Source organism: Bombina bombina, chromosome 6, assembly GCF_027579735.1.
Source record: "Bombina bombina isolate aBomBom1 chromosome 6, aBomBom1.pri, whole genome shotgun sequence".
Lineage (NCBI taxonomy): Eukaryota > Metazoa > Chordata > Amphibia > Anura > Bombinatoridae > Bombina > Bombina bombina.
This window is the reverse complement of record NC_069504.1, coordinates 806,619,047-806,642,808: the sequence shown is the minus strand read 5'-3', so window position 1 is coordinate 806,642,808 and position 23,762 is coordinate 806,619,047. Positions and strand designations below refer to the sequence as shown.

Below are 23,762 nucleotides of genomic sequence, written 5' to 3'. Positions count from 1 at the left end.
TGAGGTTTATACCAAAATATATGCCGTCTCCATGCCCGGAAAGAAAGAAATTTATCAGCTAAGCATAAATTTTGGTTTCTTTCCTATGGCATGGATAGTCCACAAATTCCAATTACTAGTGGGAACCAATACCCAAACAAGAGGACACGGAATGAAAGGGAGGGAGAACAAGACAGGTGGACCTAAAAAAAGGCACCACCGTTTGAAGAACTTTTCTCCCAAAAGAAGCCTCCGCCGAGGCAAAAGTATCAAATTTGCAGATTTGCTTCACCGATGCTTCGTTTTTGAAAGCCAAAGAAGAAGAAACAGCCCTAGTGGAATGAGCTGTAATTCTCTCAGGAGGCTGATGTCCAGCAGTCTCATATGCTAATCTGATAACACTTCTCAACCAGAGAAAAAGAGTAGAAGAAGTAGCCATCCAACCCTTACATTTTCCAGAGAAAACCACAAACAGGGCAGAAGACTGTCAAAAATCCTTAGTTGCTTGTAGATAAAATTTTAGAACACGCACAACATCTAGATTGTGTAACAGACGTTCTTTCTGAGTAGGAGGATTTGGACAAAAAGAAGGAACAACAATTTCTTGATCAGAAACCACCTTGGAAAGAAATCCCAATTTAGTATGAAGGATCGCCTTATCCGCATGAAAAATAAGGTAAGGGGAATCACACTGCAGAGCCGAAAGTTCGGAAACTCTGCAAGCAGACGAAATAGCAAGAAGAAATAAAACTTTCCATGATAACAACTTAACATCAACCGAATGCATGGGCTCAAATGGAGCCTGCTGCAAAAATTTTAAGAAGGTTAAGGCTCCAGGGAGGAGCAACAGGTTTAAACACAGGCCTGATTCTGATCAAAAATAAAAAGAATAGCAGCACTCCAATGGAATTTTCTTCTGTATTTTATTTCATAGCCAAGAGCACAAAAAAAGACAGCAACGTTTCGGACTACATGTCCTTAATCATGCCATAAACACACCATTTCCACATCCTCCTTAAATACCCATTAGGACACACCCACCACAACATAACTTAACTCTTTCTACACCATATCAGAAAAATTGCTCAATAGCATATGTAGATATCCTAACTCTAATTTTACTATTTTTTAATCAAAAAAACCTATTCACCTTCACAGAAAGAAAGAGGTGAAATATTATACAATGATTAGGAGGCAATACACAATATTATAAAAAATATTGTAAAAAATACTTAAGTATATTCATTTAAATTTCTTTCATCACCACAAATTGCACACAGATTGGGGAACATCATATTTCTATATACAACACTATACATTCAGGAAAGAAAGGAGATTAGATAACCAATCTTAGATATTTTTTTTTAGAAAAAAGCATATTTTACAGAAAAACAGATAAGTCATAATCCTTATTCATACCCAATGGTGATAGTGAGTTTAAAGTAAAAATCCAGAATGCCTCCCTGTGTTTAAGATGCTGTTCTCTATCGCCACCTTGTCTACAAGGGGCAATGTGTTCTAAAACTTGAAACCTAAGTTCACAATCCCCCCCTCTCTCCCTAGAGGTCATAGGGACTCCACAAATAACTCCATGTTGGGCCTCTAAGAAATGAGTAGCTACCGGAGACTTCAAATTATTTCTCCTAATGCTTGATTTATGTTCAGTGATCCTATCATGGACCCTGCGGGTCGTCTCACCTAAATAAATTAACCCACATGGGCATTTAAGGAGATATATTGCATAATCAGTATTGCACGTAAAGAAATCTTTAATCCAATTTTTTTTTTCCTGATTGTGGATGGACAAAAATAGGCCCCTTTATCATGTTATTACAATGGGAGCATCCAAGACATGGATAGCAACCTATATTTTTACTAGTAATATATTTTTGTCTATCAGTTCTTGCCAATATCTGCTTTGACTAGAGTATCTCTTAGATTAACCCCTCTTTTATAGGCTGGCACAGGTACATTCTGGAACTCTGGTATACCTGGATTACAATTTTTCAAAATATACCAGTGTTTATGAATAATTTTCTGGATTTGCATACTCAATTCATTAAATTTAGAGACAAACACAAGCCTGTCCACATTTTTCTCTTTAGACTTAACCTGTGGTTTCAACAAGCTTTCTCTTGTCATCTCCAATGATCCATCAATCTCCTTCTGAATACGTTTTTCATCATATCCTCTATTTAAAAAGAGATTCCCCATTTCCCTGAGCCTTATTTCACTTGTCTTGTCATCTGACACAATGCATCATACCCGAATAAATTGGCTCTTGGGAAGGTAATTCTTTAAAGACAGAGGATGTGCACTATTTGCTAATAGTAAATCATTTCGATCAGTTTCTTTTTTGTATAAATCCACCCTGATTCTTCCATTTTCTTTGAACACCAATGTGTCAATGTGTCCAAGAAAGCTACACTCTCCTCACTATGCACCAGAGTGAATTTAATATTCCTAGTGGCTGAATTCAATATTTCCACAAATTGCAATAGGCTTCCAATGTCGCCCAGCCATATGCCAAACACATCATCAATATAGCGCCACCAGGTGGCGCCATATTGTTTAAATAAGTCATTACTATATACTAGTTTCTCTTCATATATATTCATGAATATGTTGGCATATGTATGGGCGACATTGGAGCCCATTGCAGTGCCATATTTCTGTATAAAAAAACTGATCCTGAAATAAAAAATAATTATAGCGAAGAATGATGTCCAATAATTCAAAAACAAATTGTTTTTCATCTTCAGTGTATAAGTTTGAATCTGCCAATATTTTCTTCACAGCTCCCCCCCCCCCCCCCCATCATGACTGATGGAGGTGTAGAGGCTGGAATCATCCATACTGAAGAGAATACATTTATTTAAAGAGACAGAAATGTCCTCCAATTTATTTAGGAAATCCGCAGTATCTTTAATAAATGATTGAGATTCAACCACAAATCTTCTCAAGATTCGATCAAGATAGACAGAGACATTCGAGAACACACTGTCCACACCAGCCATAATTGGGCGACCCGGTGGCTTTATTAAATTTTTATGTATTTTTGGTAGTGTGTAAATGACAGGTGTTCTCGGATGTCTATTAATCAAAAAGTCTTTTTCTTCCTGTCCCACAATGCCTTTTTGAACTGCAACATCTATACATTTGTTTAACTCCTTTTGAATCGCAAAAACAGGATTATAAGAAATAGGTAAATAAACCTCTTTGTCAGACAATTGGCGAGATATCTCTGATATATAATCTCCCTTGTTCTGCACCACTGTGGCTCCGCACTTATCGGCAGATTTAATTATTATATCATTGTCTTTTTGATATTTAATAAACCAGCTCTATCCTTTTTGGAAAAATTAGAAACCCTACAATGGTAAATCAGGTACTGTCAGCATTTTCTAGCTTATCATTTCTCTAGAAAAATTTAAAACTGCACATACCTCAGAGCAGGAGACCCTGCACGCTATTCCCCCAGTTGAAGTTACCCATCTCTTCAGTTATGTGTGAGAACAGCAATGGATCTTAGTTACAACCTGCTAAGATCATCAAAGACCACAGGCAGACTCTTCTTCAACTTTCTGCCTGAGGCTAAAATAGTACAACTCCGGTACCATTTGAAAATAACAAACTTTTGATTGAAGATAAACTACATTAATGCACCACATCTCTCTAGCTGCTTCCCTTGTCGAGAGCTGCAAGAGAATGACTGGGAGGTGGCAGTTAGGGGAGGAGCTATATAGACAGCTCTGCTGTGGGTGATCCTCTTGCAGCTTCCTGTTGGGAAGGAGAATATCCCACAAGTAATGGATGAATCAGTGGACTGGATACACCTTACAAGAGAAAGCCACGCTCTTCACACCAATACAAGTAAGTCCTCCACACTTTATGGTAGATACGACGAGCAACTGGCTTACGAGCTTGAACCAGAGTGTCGATAACACTCTCAGAGAACCCTCTCTTGGCTAAGACTAAGCGTTCAATCTCCACACAGTCAGCCTCAGAGAATCTAGATTTTGATGAAAGAAGGGACCCTGTATCAGCAGATCTCTGCGACAAGGTAACCTCCACTGAGGAGATGAGGACATCCCCACTAGATCCGCAAACCACGTCCTTCATGGCCATGATGGAGCAATCAGAGACTGAACCTCCATGGTACTGATAGGGCATCTATCAATTCCGCCTGAGGATCCCTCGACCCGTACCTGGGTAGCTTGGTAATGAGGCAGGATGCCATGAGTTCCATCTCCGGCGTCCCCCACTCGCTACATATCTCTGCAAACACCTTGGGGTGAAAGGATTGCCTGCTGAGGAAGTATGTGGATCGCTGACAGCGTACATCTGTGAGTCGCCACCAAATCTAGAATCTGAGATACTTCTCTCATCGCCAAGGGACTTCTCGTTCCTCCCTGGTGGTTGCTGTAGGCAACCGAGGTTATATTGTCTGATTGGAATCTGATAAACTGGGACAAACCCAGAAGAGGCCAAGCCTTCAAGGCATTGAAGATTGCCCGGAGTTCCAATATATTGATCTTAAGGGAGGACTCCTCCTGAGTCCACAGTCCTTATTGCCTTCTTGGCACCCGAAATGGCACCCCAGCCAAAGAATAACAGGGAGATAGGGGAAGTGGAAGGGATATTTAAGCCTTTGGCTGGGGTGTCTTTGCCTCCCCCTGGTGGCCAGGTGTATTTCCCAACAGTATGGAAGTCGTGGACTCTCCCTGCCTTACGGAAGGAAAGAATGGTCTTTTTCTGCTTTTCTCTCCCTCTCTTTTGCCATATACTTCCTTTTCCCAGCATTCTCATACATTTCCAACCTGAGACAACTAAATGTCTTAAGTTATCATTGAGATATATTAGTAAGTTTGCCATTATTGAGCTTAATGAAGTACTGACTCCACAGCCCAGGGGGACAGCCCTTAGGTTAGGTAAGGAATGTTGAACATCCTGAGTCAAGGCAAATAAATGTTTGAATACATAAATTTAGAACTTTATAAAAAAGTGCCCAACCATAGCTTTAGAGTGTCACAGAAAATAAGACTTACTTACCCCAGGACACTCATCTACATGTTGTAGAAAGCCAAACCAGTACTGAAACGAAAATCAGCAGAGGTAATGGTATAAATATAAGAGTATATCGTCGATCTGAAAAGGGAGGTAAGAGATGAATCTCTACGACCGATAACAGAGAACCCATGAAAACATAATTTATGCTTACCTGATAAATTCCTTTCTTCTGTTGTGTGATCAGTCCACGGGTCATCATTACTTCTGGGATATAACTCCTCCCCAACAGGAAATGCAAGAGGATTCACCCAGCAGAGCTGCATATAGCTCCTCCCCTCTACGTCACTCCCAGTCATTCGACCAAGAATCAACGAGAAAGGGGAAACCAAGGGTGAAGTGGTGACTGGAGTATAATTTAAAAGATATTTACCTGCCTTAAAAAACAGGGCGGGCCGTGGACTGATCACACAACAGAAGAAAGGAATTTATCAGGTAAGCATAAATTATGTTTTCTTCTGTTATGTGTGATCAGTCCACGGGTCATCATTACTTCTGGGATACCAATACCAAAGCAAAAGTACACGGATGACGGGAGGGATAGGCAGGCTCATTATACAGAAGGAACCACTGCCTGAAGAACCTTTCTCCCAAAAATAGCCTCCGAAGAAGCAAAAGTGTCAAATTTGTAAAATTTGGAAAAAGTATGAAGCGAAGACCAAGTTGCAGCCTTGCAAATCTGTTCAACAGAGGCCTCATTCTTAAAGGCCCAAGTGGAAGCCACAGCTCTAGTAGAATGAGCTGTAATTCTTTCAGGAGGCTGCTGTCCAGCAGTCTCATAGGCTAAACGAATTATGCTACGAAGCCAGAAGGAGAGAGAGGTAGCCGAAGCCTTATGACCTCTCCTCTGACCAGAGTACACGACAAACAGGGAAGACGTTTGTCGAAAATCCTTAGTTGCCTGCAAGTAGAACTTGAGGGCACGAACTACATCCAGATTGTGTAGAAGACGTTCCTTCTTTGAAGAAGGATTCGGGCACAGGGAAGGAACCACGATCTCTTGATTGATGTTCCTGTTAGTGACTACCTTAGGTAAGAACCCAGGCTTTGTACGCAGAACTACCTTATCTGAATGAAAAATCAAATAAGGAGAATCACAATGTAAAGCTGATAACTCAGAGACTCTCCGAGCCGAAGAAATAGCCATTAAAAATAACACTTTCCAAGATAACAACTTTATATCAATGGAATGAAGGGGTTCAAACGGAACTCCTTGTAGAACGTTAAGAACAAGGTTTAAACTCCATGGCGGAGCAACAGTTTTAAACACAGGCTTGATCCTAACTAAAGCCTGACAAAAGGCCTGGACGTCTGGATTTTCTGACAGACGCCTGTGCAACAAGATGGACAGAGCTGAGATCTGTCCCTTTAATGAACTAGCCGATAAACCCTTTTCTAAACCTTCTTGTAGAAAGGACAATATCCTAGGAATCCTAACCTTACTCCAGGAGTAACCTTTGGATTCGCACCAGTATAGGTATTTACGCCATATCTTATGGTAAATCCTTCTGGTAACAGGCTTCCTAGCCTGTATCAGGGTATCAATAACCGACTCAGAAAAACCACGTTTTGATAAAATCAAGCGTTCAATTTCCAAGCAGTCAGCTTCAGAGAAGTTAGATTTTGATGTTTGAATGGACCCTGTATCAGAAGGTCCTGTCTTAGAGGTAGAGACCAAGGCGGACAGGATGACATGTCCACTAGATCTGCATACCAAGTCCTGCGTGGCCATGCAGGCGCTATTAGAATCACTGATGCTCTCTCCTGTTTGATTTTGGCAATCAATCGAGGAAGCAGCGGGAAGGGTGGAAACACATAAGCCATCCCGAAGTTCCAAGGTGCTGTCAAAGCATCTATCAGAGCCGCTCCCGGATCCCTGGATCTGGACCCGTAGCGAGGAAGTTTGGCGTTCTGGCGAGACGCCATGAGATCTATCTCTGGTTTGCCCCAACGTCGAAGTATTTGGGCAAAGACCTCCGGATGAAGTTCCCACTCCCCCGGATGAAAAGTCTGGCGACTCAAGAAATCCGCCTCCCAGTTCTCCACTCCCGGGATGTGGATTGCTGACAGGTGGCAAGAGTGAGACTCTGCCCAGCGAATTATCTTTGATACTTCCATCATTGCTAGGGAGCTTCTTGTCCCTCCTTGATGGTTGATGTAAGCTACAGTCGTGATGTTGTCCGACTGAAACCTGATGAACCCCCGAGTTTTTAACTGGGGCCAAGCCAGAAGGGCATTGAGAACTGCTCTCAATTCCAGAATGTTTATTGGCAGGAGACTTTCCTCCTGATTCCATTGTCCCTGAGCCTTCAGAGAATTCCAGACAGCGCCCCAACCTAGTAGGCTGGCGTCTGTTGTTACAATTGTCCAGTCCGGCCTGCTGAATGGCATCCCCCTGGACAGATGTGGCCGAGAAAGCCACCATAGAAGAGAGTTTCTGGTCTCTTGATCCAGATTCAGAGTAGGGGACAAGTCTGAGTAATCCCCATTCCACTGACTCAGCATGCACAATTGCAGCGGTCTGAGATGTAGACGTGCAAAGGGTACTACGTCCATTGCTGCTACCATTAAGCCGATCACCTCCATGCATTGAGCTACTGACGGGAGTTGAATGGAATGAAGGACACGGCATGCATTTAGAAGCTTTGTTAATCTGTCTTCTGTCAGATAAATCTTCATTTCTACAGAATCTATAAGAGTCCCCAAGAATGGAACTCTTGTGAGAGGAAAGAGAGAACTCTTCTTTTCGTTCACTTTCCATCCATGCGACCTTAGAAATGCCAGAACTAACTCTGTATGAGACTTGGCAGTTTGAAAGCTTGAAGCTTGTATCAGAATGTCGTCTAGGTACGGAGCTACCGAAATTCCTCGCGGTCTTAGTACCGCCAGAAGGGCACCCAGAACCTTTGTGAAGATTCTTGGAGCCGTAGCCAATCCGAATGGAAGAGCTACAAACTGGTAATGCCTGTCTAAGAAGGCAAACCTTAGATACCGGTAATGATCCTTGTGAATCGGTATGTGAAGGTAAGCATCCTTTAAATCCACTGTGGTCATGTACTGACCCTTTTGGATCATGGGTAAGATTGTCCGAATAGTTTCCATTTTGAACGATGGAACTCTTAGGAATTTGTTTAGGATCTTTAAATCCAAGATTGGCCTGAAAATTCCCTCTTTTTTGGGAACCACAAACAGGTTTGAGTAAAACCCTTGTCCTAGTTCCGACCGCGGAACCGGATGGATCACTCCCATTAATAACAGATCTTGTACACAGCGTAGAAACGCTTCTTTCTTTATCTGGTTTGTTGACAACCTTGACAGATGAAATCTCCCTCTTGGGGGAGAGAATTTGAAGTCTAGAAGGTATCCCTGAGATATGATCTCTAGCGCCCAGGGATCCTGAACATCTCTTGCCCAAGCCTGGGCGAAGAGAGAGAGTCTGCCCCCCACTAGATCCGGTCCCGGATCGGGGGCCCTCGGTTCATGCTGTCTTTGGGGCAGCAGCAGGTTTCCTGGCCTGCTTTCCCTTGTTCCAGGACTGGTTAGGTTTCCAGCCTTGTCTGTAACGAGCAACAGCTCCTTCCTGTTTTGGTGCAGTGGAAGTTGGTGCTGCTCCTGCTTTGAAATTCCGAAAGGGACGAAAATTAGACTGTCTAGCCTTAGCTTTGGCTTTGTCTTGAGGCAGGGCGTGGCCCTTACCTCCTGTAATGTCAGCGATAATTTCTTTCAAACCGGGCCCAAATAAAGTTTGCCCCTTGAAAGGTATATTAAGTAATTTGGACTTAGAAGTTACATCAGCTGACCAGGATTTTAGCCACAGCGCCCTACGTGCCTGAATGGCGAATCCTGAGTTCTTAGCCGTAAGTTTGGTTAAATGTACTACGGCCTCCGAAATGAATTAGCTAGTTTAAGGACTCTAAGCCTGTCCGTAATGTCGTCCAGCGTAGCTGAACTAAGGTTCTCTTCCAGAGACTCAATCCAAAATGCTGCCGCAGCCGTAATCGGCGCGATGCATGCAAGGGATTGCAATATAAAACCTTGTTGAACAAACATTTTCTTAAGGTAACCCTCTAATTTTTTATCCATTGGATCTGAAAAAGCACAGCTATCCTCCACCGGGATAGTGGTACGCTTAGCTAAAGTAGAAACTGCTCCCTCCACCTTAGGGACCGTTTGCCATAAGTCCCGTGTGGTGGCGTCTATTGGAAACATCTTTCTAAATATTGGAGGGGGTGAGAACGGCACACCGGGTCTATCCCACTCCTTAGTAACAATTTCAGTTAGTCTTTTAGGTATAGGAAAAACGTCAGTACTCGCCGGTACCGCAAAGTATTTATCCAACCTACACAATTTCTCTGGTATTGCAACGGTGTTACAATCATTAAGAGCCGCTAAAACCTCCCCTAGTAATACACGGAGGTTCTCCATTTTAAATTTAAAATTTGAAATATCTGAATCTAATCTGTTTGGATCAGAACCGTCACCCACAGAATGAAGCTCTCCGTCCTCATGCTCTGCAAGCTGTGACGCAGTATCAGACATGGCCCTAGTATTATCAGCGCACTCTGTTTTAGCCAAAACTTCAGTCATAACAGTAGCCATATCTTGTAATGTTATCTGTAATGGCCGCCCAGATGTACTAGGCGCCACAATATCACGCACCTCCCGGGCGGGAGATGCAGGTACTGACACGTGAGGCGAGTTAGACGGCATAACTCTCCCCTCGCTGTTTGGTGAAATTTGTTCAATTTGTACAGATTGGCTTTTATTTAAAGTAGCATCAATACAGTTAGTACATAAATTTCTATTGGGCTCCACCTTGGCATTGGAACAAATGACACAGGTATCTTCCTCTGAATCAGACATGTTTAACACACTAGCAGTAAACTTGCAACTTGGTTACAATCTTATTTAACAAAAACGTACTGTGCCTCAAAGAAGCACTAAACGATTAAATGACAGTTGAAATAATGAACTGAAAAACAGTTATAGCATCAATTCTTAAAAACAACACAACTTTTAGCAAAGGTTTGTTCCCATAGTAAAGTAACAATAATTAAATTTGAAACATAAAAATTACAGAGCAACGTTTTTTAATCACAGTCACTATATAAGTCTCACAGCTCTGCTGAGAGAATCTACCTCCCTTCAAAGAAGTTTGAAGACCCCTGAGTTCTGTTATGAGATGAACCGGAACATGCAGGAAATACAAGAGTAACTGACTGGAAATTTTTGATGCGTAGCAAAGAGCGCCAAAAACGGCCCCTCCCCCTCACACACAGCAGTGAGAGAGAAACGAAACTGTCACAATTAAAACAAGCAACTGCCAAGTGGAAAAAATAATGCCCAAACATTTATTCACTCAGTACCTCAGAAAATGCAAACGATTCTACATTCCAGCAAAAACGTTTAACATAATAAATACCTATTAAAAGGTTTAATGTATTTTTAACAGAGTAATTCCAGTGAAATACCATCCCCAGAATACTGAAGTGTAGAGTATACATACATGTCATTATAACGGTATGGCAGGATTTTCTCATCAATTCCATTCAGAAAATAAAAACTGCTACATACCTCAATGCAGATTCAACTGCCCGCTGTCCCCTGATCTGAAGCTTTTACCTCCCTCAGATGGCCGAGAAACAGCAATATGATCTTAACTACTCCGGTTAAAATCATAGTAAAAACTCTGGTAGATTCTTCTTCAAACTCTGCCAGAGAGGCAATAACACGCTCCGGTGCTATTGTAAAATAACAAACTTTTGATTGAAGTTATAAAAACTAAGTATAATCACCATAGTCCTCTCACACATCCTATCTAGTCGTTGGGTGCAAGAGAATGACTGGGAGTGACGTAGAGGGGAGGAGCTATATGCAGCTCTGCTGGGTGAATCCTCTTGCATTTCCTGTTGGGGAGGAGTTATATCCCAGAAGTAATGATGACCCGTGGACTGATCACACATAACAGAAGAAATAGACCCCGTAGAAGGAGATCATTGAATTCAAACAGGCAATACTCTCCTCACATCCCTCTGACATTCACTGCACGCTGAGAGGAAAACCGGGCTCCAACCTGCTGCGGAGCGCATATCAACGTAGAATCTAGCACAAACTTACTTCACCACCTCCATAGGAGGCAAAGTTTGTAAAACTGATTTGTGGGTGTGGTGAGGGGTGTATTTATAGGCATTTTGAGGTTTGGGAAACTTTGCCCCTCCTGGTAGGAATGTATATCCCATACGTCACTAGCTCATGGACTCTTGCTAATTACATGAAAGAAATGAAAGTTTAAAGCCCCATTAATCTTGTCTGCAATGCATTTACAGTCCTCCCTGGCAGCAAAGTGTTTAAAAACATAGTAATTTCAGCTCATTACATATGCAATGTATTTTCCCAACCCCCACTCATGCAGTCTCCCAATTCTGTACAGCACATTTACCTAGCACTCCGTATTCTGAAAGAGAGCTGTTGCAGACAGTGTAAGGAGCCTGGTTGGGCCACAGATGGTTCATGGGGATGCATGTCCTCTTATCAACATTCTGATCATGTAAAACATGGTGACGATGGCTGTGTGAAGAGAAACAGGTTTGAATGCACTTAAAAGCAAGTGGAATTTCTACAGTTTTAAAAAATATGAATATATTATTTTAAACCTCCTACTAAAAACTAATTGTATACAGTTACCTGCTTTAAATTTTGCTATATTTACGTGTCAGACAAATGATAACTATAGAGTAGACAAATATATAGGGACATTTTAATTTTTTCTATGTTCTGCTTCAAAAGATTTAGAAATCAAAATCTACTGTATTGAACAGTACCGTGATTGCTGCAAGTTTTACCCTCAATCACTGATCTGGACCGTCAGGATTCGGCAGTGGTCAATTAAGATTTTGACACATCCCCTACCCAGTTATCCAGGTTGGGCAGTTACTTTTAATATGCTACATAAAGTCAAATATGACTGCAACTACCATGGAGGAACGCTTTACAGTTTTGCATGGTCTCTTTGAGGACTTTGAGAATAAGATGTGTCAGAGATTTGATGCCGTTATATGAATGGTGGAGTGCGTGGAGAGAAAGATCTTTCACAATTTGATGGAGAGGGGCCTTCTTCTATATCGACGAATAAACAAATGAATATGCAGGGGTCCCCATCTTTGGAAAGCTTTTTTTTTTCCCCTTTCCTGTTTTTAACTCAGAAAATTGTTGGTTTTCTAAAATTTTTCTATAAAATAATGGGTGATGCCATATATGAACTTAAGTTGCCCCTTATCTGTTTCCCCTGCTGAAAATAATCAGGGACAGATATAAAAACAAGCAATAAGTGAGACTGTCCAAAAAGGGATTCCACAGAGCTTAGTTTGCCAAAACAGAGATGGGCAACTTTTATTTTTTTATATAACTTTTACACTTATATTTTCAATATTTAGACAACTAATATAATTGTAAAACAAACATTCACATATTATTCTAAGGCAAATTATTATGTCTATGACGTATTTATTGTTTTATATTCCGTTAAAGAAAGGGAGGAGTAAGACGATTTAGAAACATCTCGGAGCAATATGCACAAACCAAATGTATATGTCAAGCCAGGAAAGCCTTTATAAAGTTCTAATTTAAGTTTGAAGAAATTGATTTATTGGTAAGTATACATTTTTCTAACTCTCTTGTAGTCCATAGAATGTGAAGGAAAGAAAGAAAAGCTTAGGCGAAAGGAAGCACAAACTGTAAGATGCTGCTTGAGCTGATGCATATGCATTGAACGGGCAGAACTTATTAAAAGCACGTAAAGAAGATCATGTAGATAAAGGGACAATAAATACAGTAGAATTGCATAATCAACAAACACATAATAAAAAGGCAATGCTAAAGCACTTTTTTTCTGACAAATTTCAGTTAGTTCCAATATATATATATATATCTATATCTATCATGTGACAGCCATCAGCCAATCACTAAATGCATATACTGTGATATCTTGCACATGCTCATTAGGAGCTGGTACCTAAGAAAGTGTACATATAAGATGGTGCGCATTTTGATAATGAAATTGAATTTGAAAGTTGTTTAAAATTGTGTATTCTGTGAATCACGAGAGTTTAATTTTGACTTTAGTGTTCCTTTAAAATTTCAAGATAATAACCCTAGGAAGTTACAAATACCCAAGTAAAGTGAGCTTGAATCTTAAAAAGAACACTTTTCCCCCAGAGTTAATGAGCTATAATGATCATGGTGGAACCAACTGGCTGAAGACATTTTGGAAGGTTACAAGGTCTTTCTGGCACCAGAACAAAAAGACACCAGACCAGGAACACAAGTAGAACACCCAACTAGTGCGTTAGATGATTAAATATATGGTCTCCTTGGCCTTACTTTGTGGAGTTTTTTTTGCTATTATGCCTCCTTACTAGAAGACTCCTGGGTCCAGTATAGCTTTTAAGAAAAGAAAAAAAAGAAGAGACTCTTGCCCCTAATAGATGTTGTTGGGTAGAACGCCACATTTAGGAATTTTAATACATTGGCCTTGGATGTAAGTAAATATATTTTGTGAATATGTTCGTGTGTACTCTATCTCTGAATATGCCCAGATTCATGTAATAATACAAGATGAAGATTACTACACACCAAATGGTCAAATTTGGCTTTATGTTGTTAAGATATTTCAGTCTCAGGAAATCACAACCTCCAGTGGTGTCCAGTCCAGTAAAACGGTCAGGAAACTAGTATGGGTCATGTGACAATACACTATAGGGAGCTAAACCTAAGAGACTGACTGGCTCATTCTTTCAAGCCCAGCTTGTATAACAACACTTCACCCTAATGAGTTAGTGTGTGTGTGAAAATTAAGTTTCGTCCTAGAAGTGACAACTACATTTTAGGATATTTTATTTTGGCAACCTGGGCTCCTGTCTTTGCAAAGACTAGCCAGTGTATGCTGCTAGGGACAGCTGCTGTACTCTCAGGTGAGCCCACAAGTGAATACCAACTTTGACCCAAAAGAACTCTGTATGCCAGTCCGGTGTACTATTAGACAAGGAACAAGCCGCAGCTTGACAGCAGTGATGTAGGACACACACACATTAGTGTTGTTAGGGTTTGCTCTTATAATCGTGAAGAATAGATTTTTGCATAAAATCAATCTATATGAAATAATGGTCTCTTGGAGGTGGTAGTAACTAAGAAATTGCATACACAAGGAATGCAGCAAAATATATATTTGAAATCACCACTAGTCCAGTGCTTTAATCCTAAAGATTTGCAATCACAAGAAAAAGCTTTAGTTTTAGTTGCAAAGACAATTTAGCAGTCTTAATTAAAGCTTATTTCTCAGGTATTTACCCAGGTGCAGTAGGCCTGACAAACAAATGTTTAGAATAGACACCTTAAAAGGGATATAAAATACTAAATAAGTTTCATGCACCTCCCTCTAATCATGGGTGATGACATTATGGAACCTAGAATACACTGCAGGTATCTGAAGGAGAGTTACTGCACATGTGTAGTAAACACATCAGCACTAGAATGCAGTGAAAGCAAGATTTCAAAAACAGAATTTATGTTTACCTGATAAATTACTTTCTCCTTACTTGTGGGATATTCTCTTCCCCAACAGGAAATGGCAAAGAGCCCAGCAAAGCTGGTCACATGATCCCTCCTAGGCTCCGCCTTCCCCAGTCATTCGACCGACGTAAAGGAGGAATATTTGCATAGGAGAAACCATATGATACCGTGGTGACTGTAGTTAAAGAAAATAAATTATCAGACCTGATTAAAAAACCAGGGCGGGCCGTGGACCGGACACACCGTTGGAGAAAGTAATTTATCAGGTAAACATAAATTCTGTTTTCTCCAACATAGGTGTGTCCGGTCCACGGCGTCATCCTTACTTGTGGGAACCAATACCAAAGCTTTAGGACACGGATGAAGGGAGGGAGCAAATCAGGTCACCTAGATGGAAGGCACCACGGCTTGCAAAACCTTTCTCCCAAAAATAGCCTCAGAAGAAGCAAAAGTATCAAACTTGTAAAATTTAGTAAAAGTGTGCAGTGAAGACCAAGTCGCTGCCTTACATATCTGATCAACAGAAGCTTCGTTCTTGAAGGCCCATGTGGAAGCCACAGCCCTAGTGGAATGAGCTGTGATTCTTTCAGGAGGCTGCCGTCCGGCAGTCTCATAAGCCAATCTGATGATGCTTTTAATCCAAAAAGAGAGAGAGGTAGAAGTTGCTTTTTGACCTCTCCTTTTACCAGAATAAACAACAAACAAGGAAGATGTTTGTCTAAAATCCTTTGTAGCATCTAAATAGAATTTTAGAGCACGAACAACATCCAAATTGTGCAACAAACGTTCCTTCTTTGAAACTGGATTCGGACACAAAGAAGGCACGACTATCTCCTGGTTAATGTTTTTGTTAGAAACAACTTTCGGAAGAAAACCAGGTTTAGTACGTAAAACCACCTTATCTGCATGGAACACCAGATAAGGAGGAGAACACTGCAGAGCAGATAATTCTGAAACTCTTCTAGCAGAAGAAATTGCAACCAAAAACAAAACTTTCCAAGATAATAACTTAATATCAACAGAATGTAAGGGTTCAAACGGAACCCCCTGAAGAACTGAAAGAACTAAATTGAGACTCCAAGGAGGAGTCAAAGGTTTGTAAACAGGCTTGATTCTAACCAGAGCCTGAACAAAGGCTTGAACATCTGGCACAGCTGCCAGCTTTTTGTGAAGTAACACAGACAAGGCAGAAATCTGTCCCTTCAAGGAACTTGCAGATAATCCTTTCTCCAAACCTTCTTGAAGAAAGGATAGAATCTTAGGAATTTTTACCTTGTCCCAAGGGAATCCTTTAGATTCACACCAACAGATATATTTTTTCCATATTTTGTGGTAAATTTTTCTAGTTACAGGCTTTCTGGCCTGAACAAGAGTATCAATGACAGAATCTGAGAACCCTCGCTTTGATAAGATCAAGCGTTCAATCTCCAAGCAGTCAGTTGGAGTGAGACCAGATTCGGATGTTCGAACGGACCTTGAACAAGAAGGTCTCGTCTCAAAGGTAGCTTCCATGGTGGAACCGATGACATATTCACCAGGTCTGCATACCAAGTCCTGCGTGGCCACGCAGGAGCTATCAAGATCACCAATGCCCTCTCCTGATTGATCCTGGCTACCAGCCTGGGGATGAGAGGAAACGGCGGGAATACATAAGCTAGTTTGAAGGTCCAAGGTGCTACTAGTGCATCTACTAGAGTCGCCTTGGGATCCCTGGATCTGGACCCGTAGCAAGGAACCTTGAAGTTCTGACGAGAGGCCATCAGATCCATGTCTGGAATGCCCCACAATTGAGTAATTTGGGCAAAGATTTCCGGATGGAGTTCCCACTCCCCCGGATGAAATGTCTGACGACTCAGAAAATCCGCTTCCCAATTTTCCACTCCTGGGATGTGGATTGCAGACAAGTGGCAGGAGTGAGTCTCCGCCCATTGAATGATTTTGGTCACTTCTTCCATCGCCAGGGAACTCCTTGTTCCCCCCTGATGGTTGATGTACGCAACAGTCGTCATGTTGTCTGATTGAAACCGTATGAACTTGGCCTTTGCTAGCTGAGGCCAAGCCTTGAGAGCATTGAATATCGCTCTCAGTTCCAGAATATTTATCGGGAGAAGAGATTCTTCCCGAGACCAAAGACCCTGAGCTTTCAGGGGTCCCCAGACCGCGCCCCAGCCCACCAGACTGGCGTCGGTCGTGACAATGACCCACTCTGGTCTGCGGAAGCTCATCCCCTGTGACAGGTTGTCCAGGGACAGCCACCAACGGAGTGAATCTCTGGTCCTCTGATCTACTTGTATCGTCGGAGACAAGTCTGTATAGTCCCCATTCCACTGACTGAGCATGCACAGTTGTAATGGTCTTAGATGAATTCGCGCAAAAGGAACTATGTCCATTGCCGCTACCATCAAACCTATTACTTCCATGCACTGCGCTATGGAAGGAAGAGGAACAGAATGAAGTATTTGACAAGAGTTTAGAAGTTTTGATTTTCTGGCCTCTGTCAGAAAAATCCTCATTTCTAAGGAGTCTATTATTGTTCCCAAGAAGGGAACCCTTGTTGACGGAGATAGAGAACTTTTTTCTACGTTCACTTTCCACCCGTGAGATCTGAGAAAGGCCAGGACAATGTCCGTGTGAGCCTTTGCTAGAGGAAGGGACGACGCTTGAATCAGAATGTCGTCCAAGTAAGGTACTACTGCAATGCCCTTTGGTCTTAGCACCGCTAGAAGGGACCCTAGTACCTTTGTGAAAATCCTTGGAGCAGTGGCTAATCCGAAAGGAAGTGCCACAAACTGGTAATGCTTGTCCAGGAATGCGAACCTTAGGAACCGATGATGTTCCTTGTGGATAGGAATATGTAGATACGCATCCTTTAAATCCACCGTGGTCATGAATTGACCTTCCTGGATGGAAGGAAGAATTGTTCGAATGGTTTCCATTTTGAACGATGGAACCTTGAGAAACTTGTTTAGGATCTTGAGATCTAAGATTGGTCTGAATGTTCCCTCTTTTTTGGGAACTACGAACAGATTGGAGTAGAACCCCATCCCTTGTTCTCCTAAAGGAACATGATGAATCACTCCCATTTTTAACAGGTCTTCTACACAATGTAAGAATGCCTGTCTTTTTATGTGGTCTGAAGACAATTGAGACCTGTGGAACCTCCCCCTTGGGGGAAGCCCCTTGAATTCCAGAAGATAACCTTGGGAGACTATTTCTAGTGCCCAAGGATCCAGAACATCTCTTGCCCAAGCCTGAGCGAAGAGAGAGAGTCTGCCCCCCACCAGATCCGGTCCCGGATCGGGGGCCAACATCTCATGCTGTCTTGGTAGCAGTGGCAGGTTTCTTGGCCTGCTTTCCTTTGTTCCAGCCTTGCATTGGTCTCCAGGCTGGCTTGGCTTGAGAAGTATTACCCTCTTGCTTAGAGGACGTAGCACTTGGGGCTGGTCCGTTTCTGCGAAAGGGACGAAAATTAGGTTTATTTTTGGCCTTGAAAGACCTATCCTGAGGAAGGGCGTGGCCCTTGCCCCCAGTGATATCAGAGATAATCTCTTTCAAGTCAGGGCCAAACAGCGTTTTCCCCTTGAAAGGAATGTTAAGCAATTTGTTCTTGGAAGACGCATCCGCTGACCAAGATTTTAACCAAAGCGCTCTGCGCGCCACAATAGCAAAACCAGAATTTTTCGCCGCTAACCTAGCCAATTGCAAAGTGGCGTCTAGGGTGAAAGAATTAGCCAATTTGAGAGCATGAATTCTGTCCATAATCTCCTCATAAGAAGAAGAATTATTATTGAGCGCCTTTTCTAGCTCATCGAACCAGAAACACGCTGCTGTAGTGACAGGAACAATGCATGAAATTGGTTGTAGAAGGTAACCTTGCTGAACAAACATCTTTTTAAGCAAACCTTCTAATTTTTTATCCATAGGATCTTTGAAAGCACAACTATCTTCTATGGGTATAGTGGTGCGTTTGTTTAGAGTAGAAACCGCCCCCTCGACCTTGGGGACTGTCTGCCATAAGTCCTTTCTGGGGTCGACCATAGGAAACAATTTTTTAAATATGGGGGGAGGGACGAAAGGTATACCGGGCCTTTCCCATTCTTTATTTACAATGTCCGCCACCCGCTTGGGTATAGGAAAAGCTTCGGGGGGCCCCGGGACCTCTAGGAACTTGTCCATTTTACATAGTTTCTCTGGAATGACCAAATTCTCACAATCATCCAGAGTGGATAACACCTCCTTAAGCAGAGCGCGGAGATGTTCCAATTTAAATTTAAATGTAATCACATCAGGTTCAGCTTGTTGAGAAATTTTCCCTGAATCTGAAATTTCTCCCTCAGACAAAACCTCCCTGGCCCCCTCAGACTGGTGTAGGGGCCCTTCAGAACCAATATCATCAGCGTCCTCATGCTCTTCAGTATTTTCTAAAACAGAGCAGTCGCGCTTTCGCTGATAAGTGGGCATTTTGGCTAAAATGTTTTTGATAGAATTATCCATTACAGCCGTTAATTGTTGCATAGTAAGGAGTATTGGCGCGCTAGATGTACTAGGGGCCTCCTGTGTGGGCAAGACTGGTGTAGACGAAGGAGGGGATGATGCAGTACCATGCTTACTCCCCTCACTTGAGGAATCATCTTGGGCATCATTTTCTCTAAATTTTGTGTCACATAAATCACATCTATTTAAATGAGAAGGAACCTTGGCTTCCCCACATTCAGAACACAGTCTATCTGGTAGTTCAGACATGTTAAACAGGCAAAAACTTGATAACAAAGTACAAAAAAACGTTTTAAAATAAACCGTTACTGTCACTTTAAATTTTAAACTGAACACACTTTATTACTGCAATTGCGAAAAAGTATGAAGGAATTGTTCAAAATGCACCAAAATTTCACCACAGTGTCTTAAAGCCTTAAAAGTATTGCACACCAAATTTGGAAGCTTTAACCCTTAAAATAACGGAACCGGAGCCGTTTTGAACTTTAACCCCTTTACAGTCCCTGGTATCTGCTTTGCTGAGACCCAACCAAGCCCAAAGGGGAATACGATACCAAATGACGCCTTCAGAAAGTCTTTTCTAAGTATCAGAGCTCCTCTCACATGCGACTGCATGCCATGCCTCTCAAAAACAAATGCGCCACACCGGCGCGAAAATGAGGCTCTGCTTATGCTTTGGGAAAGCCCCTAAGAATAAGGTGTCTAAAACAGTGCCTGCCGATATTATTATATCAAAATACCCAGATAAAATGATTCCTCAAGGCTAAATATGTGTTAATAATGAATCGATTTAGCCCAGAAAAAGTCTACAGTTTTAATAAGCCCTTGTGAAGCCCTTATTTACGATCATAATAAACATGGCTTACCGGATCCCATAGGGAAAATGACAGCTTCCAGCATTACATCGTCTTGTTAGAATGTGTCATACCTCAAGCAGCAAGAATAAAATAACGGAACCGGAGCCGTTTTTATATTTAACCCCTTTACAGTCCCTGGTATCTGCTTTGCTGAGACCCAACCAAGCCCAAAGGGGAATACGATACCAAATGACGCCTTCAGAAAGTCTTTTCTATGTATCAGAGCTCCTCACACATGCATCTGCATGTCATGCTTCTCAAAAACAAGTGCGCAATAGAGGCGCGAAAATGAGACTCTGCCTATGATTAGGGAAAGCCCCTAGAGAATAAGGTGTCCAATACAGTGCCTGCCGGTTATTTTACATAATTCCCAAGATTAAAATAATTCCTCAAGGCTATGGAGTATAAAATATGTTTATATATAAATCGATTTAGCCCAGAAAATGTCTACAGTCTTAAAAAGCCCTTGTGAAGCCCTTTTTTTCTTTCTGTAATAAAAATGGCTTACCGGATCCCATAGGGAAAATGACAGCTTCCAGCATTACATCGTCTTGTTAGAATGTGTCATACCTCAAGCAGCAAAAGTCTGCTTACTGTTCCCCCAACTGAAGTTAATTCCTCTCAACAGTCCTGTGTGGAAACAGCCATCGATTTTAGTAACGGTTGCTAAAATCATTTTCCTCTTACAAACAGAAATCTTCATCTCTTTTCTGTTTCAGAGTAAATAGTACATACCAGCACTATTTTAAAATAACAAACTCTTGATTGAATAATAAAAACTACAGTTAAACACTAAAAAACTCTAAGCCATCTCCGTGGAGATGTTGCCTGTACAACGGCAAAGAGAATGACTAGGGAAGGCGGAGCCTAGGAGGGATCATGTGACCAGCTTTGCTGGGCTCTTTGCCATTTCCTGTTGGGGAAGAGAATATCCCACAAGTAAGGATGACGCCGTGGACCGGACACACCTATGTTGGAGAAAAGGGGCACTCATAACCTCAATACTATGCTTATAAAATGTATTTATAATAGAGGGCCCTGGTGAAGTGTTTTTTTTTTGGGCCCCCTAAAGATAATATTAATAAGCAATAGTAATATTATACATACTGCTCCGTATAATGATTTTGAGGATAAATGGATAAAAGATAGATAGATGGAATGGACCTGCAACCTGCACTGATAAAAGGCTCCCCTGCATTAGGATTGTACACAGGCGTGCGCCTATTTATAGACCAGCTGCTATGGGCCCTGGTGTCACTGCGCCTGCTGCATCAATGGGAGTTCCGCACCTGGTATTTAGCATTTAATGTTCCTTTAAGTGCGTTGCACAAACACCAGCAAAAGTTGGCATATAAAAAGACTTTAGAGACTAAAAATAATAATTTTAAAAGCAGTTAAACTATTCTCTTGTCTATAGGATAACAATGTTTTAAAGTAATCACACACAGTTTGTATAATTGGTATATCCACAACTTCCCAGAACTGCAACACTTAAAAGGACAAATGGCATATCAAACCTTGAAGCAATCTAAAATGTGTTACCAGTTCTAGACTATTTCCCAGAAACCAAGTGCAAAAGACGCAAATGGGAGGAAAAAAATATTTAAAAAATAAAAAAAATAATTTTGTTTAAAAAAAGGACGGAAATCTCTCACACTTCTTTCTCCTAAACCTAGATAAGAAAGAGCTCTCTGAAAACGTAGAACCCTTAAAGGGACACTGAACCCAAATTTTTCTTTTGTGATTCAGATAGAGCATGCAATTTTAAGCAACTTTCTAATTTACTCCTATTATCAATTTTTCTTCGTTCACTTGCTATCTTTATTTGAAAAAGAAGGCATCTAAGCTTCTTTTTCGCTTTAGAACTCTGGACAGCACTTTTTTATTGGTGGATAAATGTATCTACCAATCAGCAAGAATAACCCAGGTTATTCACCAAAAATTGGCCGGCATCTAAACTTACATTCTTGCATTTCAAATAAAGATACCAAGAGAATGAAGAAAATTTGATACTAGGAGTAAATTAGAAAGTTGCTTAAAATTGTATGCTCTATCTGAATCACAAAAGAATTTTTTTGGGTTCAGTGTCCCTTTAAGTAAGGAGGATTCCAGAACTGAGAAAGTATAAAAAAAATTGTATTTTCCCTTCCTACCATCAACAGCACAACAGGGTCTCAGTGCTGTACTGTACCATGTGTAAGAGGAGCAGTATTGTTCCCAATATAAAAAATAAAATAAAAATTACCTGAAAGTGCCTCTCTCCACATCTTGCCCACTCAGACGGATGTGAATTCCCTCTTTAAGTAAGGATCCAAATGCCATGTATTCAGCCAATGCCCAGTCAACCGTTCTGTTCTTCACCATTTCCCCACGAGCTTTGAGAATGCGGCTAAGACCTAAGGGGTAAAAAGTGAAGAGGGGGTAAATCGAATTTCTATTTAAATTAAAAACAATCATGGATGTTGCCAACATAGGTGTAATCACAGAAGAAGCAACTACTATTTGAATTAACTAAATGGGACAGGCTATTAGTCTTTAATACAAATATAATAAATCCTTGCATTTTAATTCAATTTAATTCATATGCAACTGTGGATCTCAATGGATACCGATTAATATTAATTCATATTTTGAAACATTCCCCTACAGTTGAAACAAAAACTCTTAGGACAATCACCAGATGTCTGTCTTCATTTGTTAAACCAGTCACAAGAGGTGTTTACAGACTGGATTTTACCAAAATTAAAGGGACATTAAACACTAAATAAATGATAGATAGAATGATGCACTCAAAGAAAAGATTAGTCAGAGAACAACATGTAGTATTTTTTAAAGTTTCATTAGCTGTTTAGACACTGACAAAATAAGTGTAAAGTTTTAGAGTCTATAAAACAATGGGAGCTGCCATGTTGTAACTTAGGTTACCTTCTCTGCTGTGGCCAATTAGGGACAGTTATAAATAGGTCACTAAATTGGGCAGCCAATGACTGTGTGGAATATAAAACGTGCTCTGCACTTCCATTTCTAACAGGAACTGAAATGCTCACAATTTCAGAATGGAATTACAGGAAAAGGGGACAAAATAAATAATAAAAAAGGGTTTTGTTTATAGATACAATTTATCATTTTATACAAATTTAAATAATGTTAGTCAAGTGCAATATGGAGGGGGACTGAATAAAAAAAAAATCACTTGCACCACTAGGTTGCATAAAAGAAAATCGTAAAAAAATTAATAAAAATTATTATGTTGAGTAGGGAATGTGAAAAATATTTGTAAGAAATTTACCCTAAAAGCAGAAGAAAGACACAATTCTGACCAAAGCAGACAACGGCAGACCATAAACAAATACTGGTATAAGCATACACCAATTCTATGTCGCTCAACCATACCTCCATGGATGGTAAAGTCTTCAACGGGTACAGTGCTTGCCACATTTCCTATGTGCCCCAGGTCGTCCTCAGTGAGCCCAGTGGAGGGACATGACATGCTACGAGGTTGCCCATCCAGGGTGAAAAAACCTAAAATGGATATGAGAAAGCGCAAGCATATAGAATAGCCAAACTTTGTCATTTTAAAAGGGGTATGGCAAAAAAAAATAAAAAAAAAAATGCTTGCATTAATTAGAGCATTTTATAATTATACAAACTTCTTTTTAATAACAATGTGCTTAACACCTGCAATGTACATTAAAGTCCAGCTCAAGAGCCAAAATAGATTTTTATTCCTTAGCAGAAACACGTAGTGAACCAATCAGGTACACTATACACAAGTAGCTGTAAAACACTAGCTGTGCC

General features: G+C 40.9%; 1 protein-coding gene across 1 annotated transcript in view; it reads right to left on the bottom strand.

Moving 5' to 3' along the window:
- Window positions 1-23,762, bottom strand: part of OGDH (oxoglutarate dehydrogenase) — a 281,110-nt gene that overhangs the window by 36,821 nt on the left and 220,527 nt on the right. The window contains exons 14-16 of the mRNA XM_053718145.1: window positions 23,358-23,486; window positions 22,210-22,360; window positions 11,486-11,613 (exon numbers count right to left, since the gene is read on the bottom strand). Of these exons, the coding sequence (XP_053574120.1) occupies window positions 11,486-11,613; window positions 22,210-22,360; window positions 23,358-23,486 (408 nt within the window). The remainder of the gene's footprint in view (window positions 1-11,485; window positions 11,614-22,209; window positions 22,361-23,357; window positions 23,487-23,762) is intronic.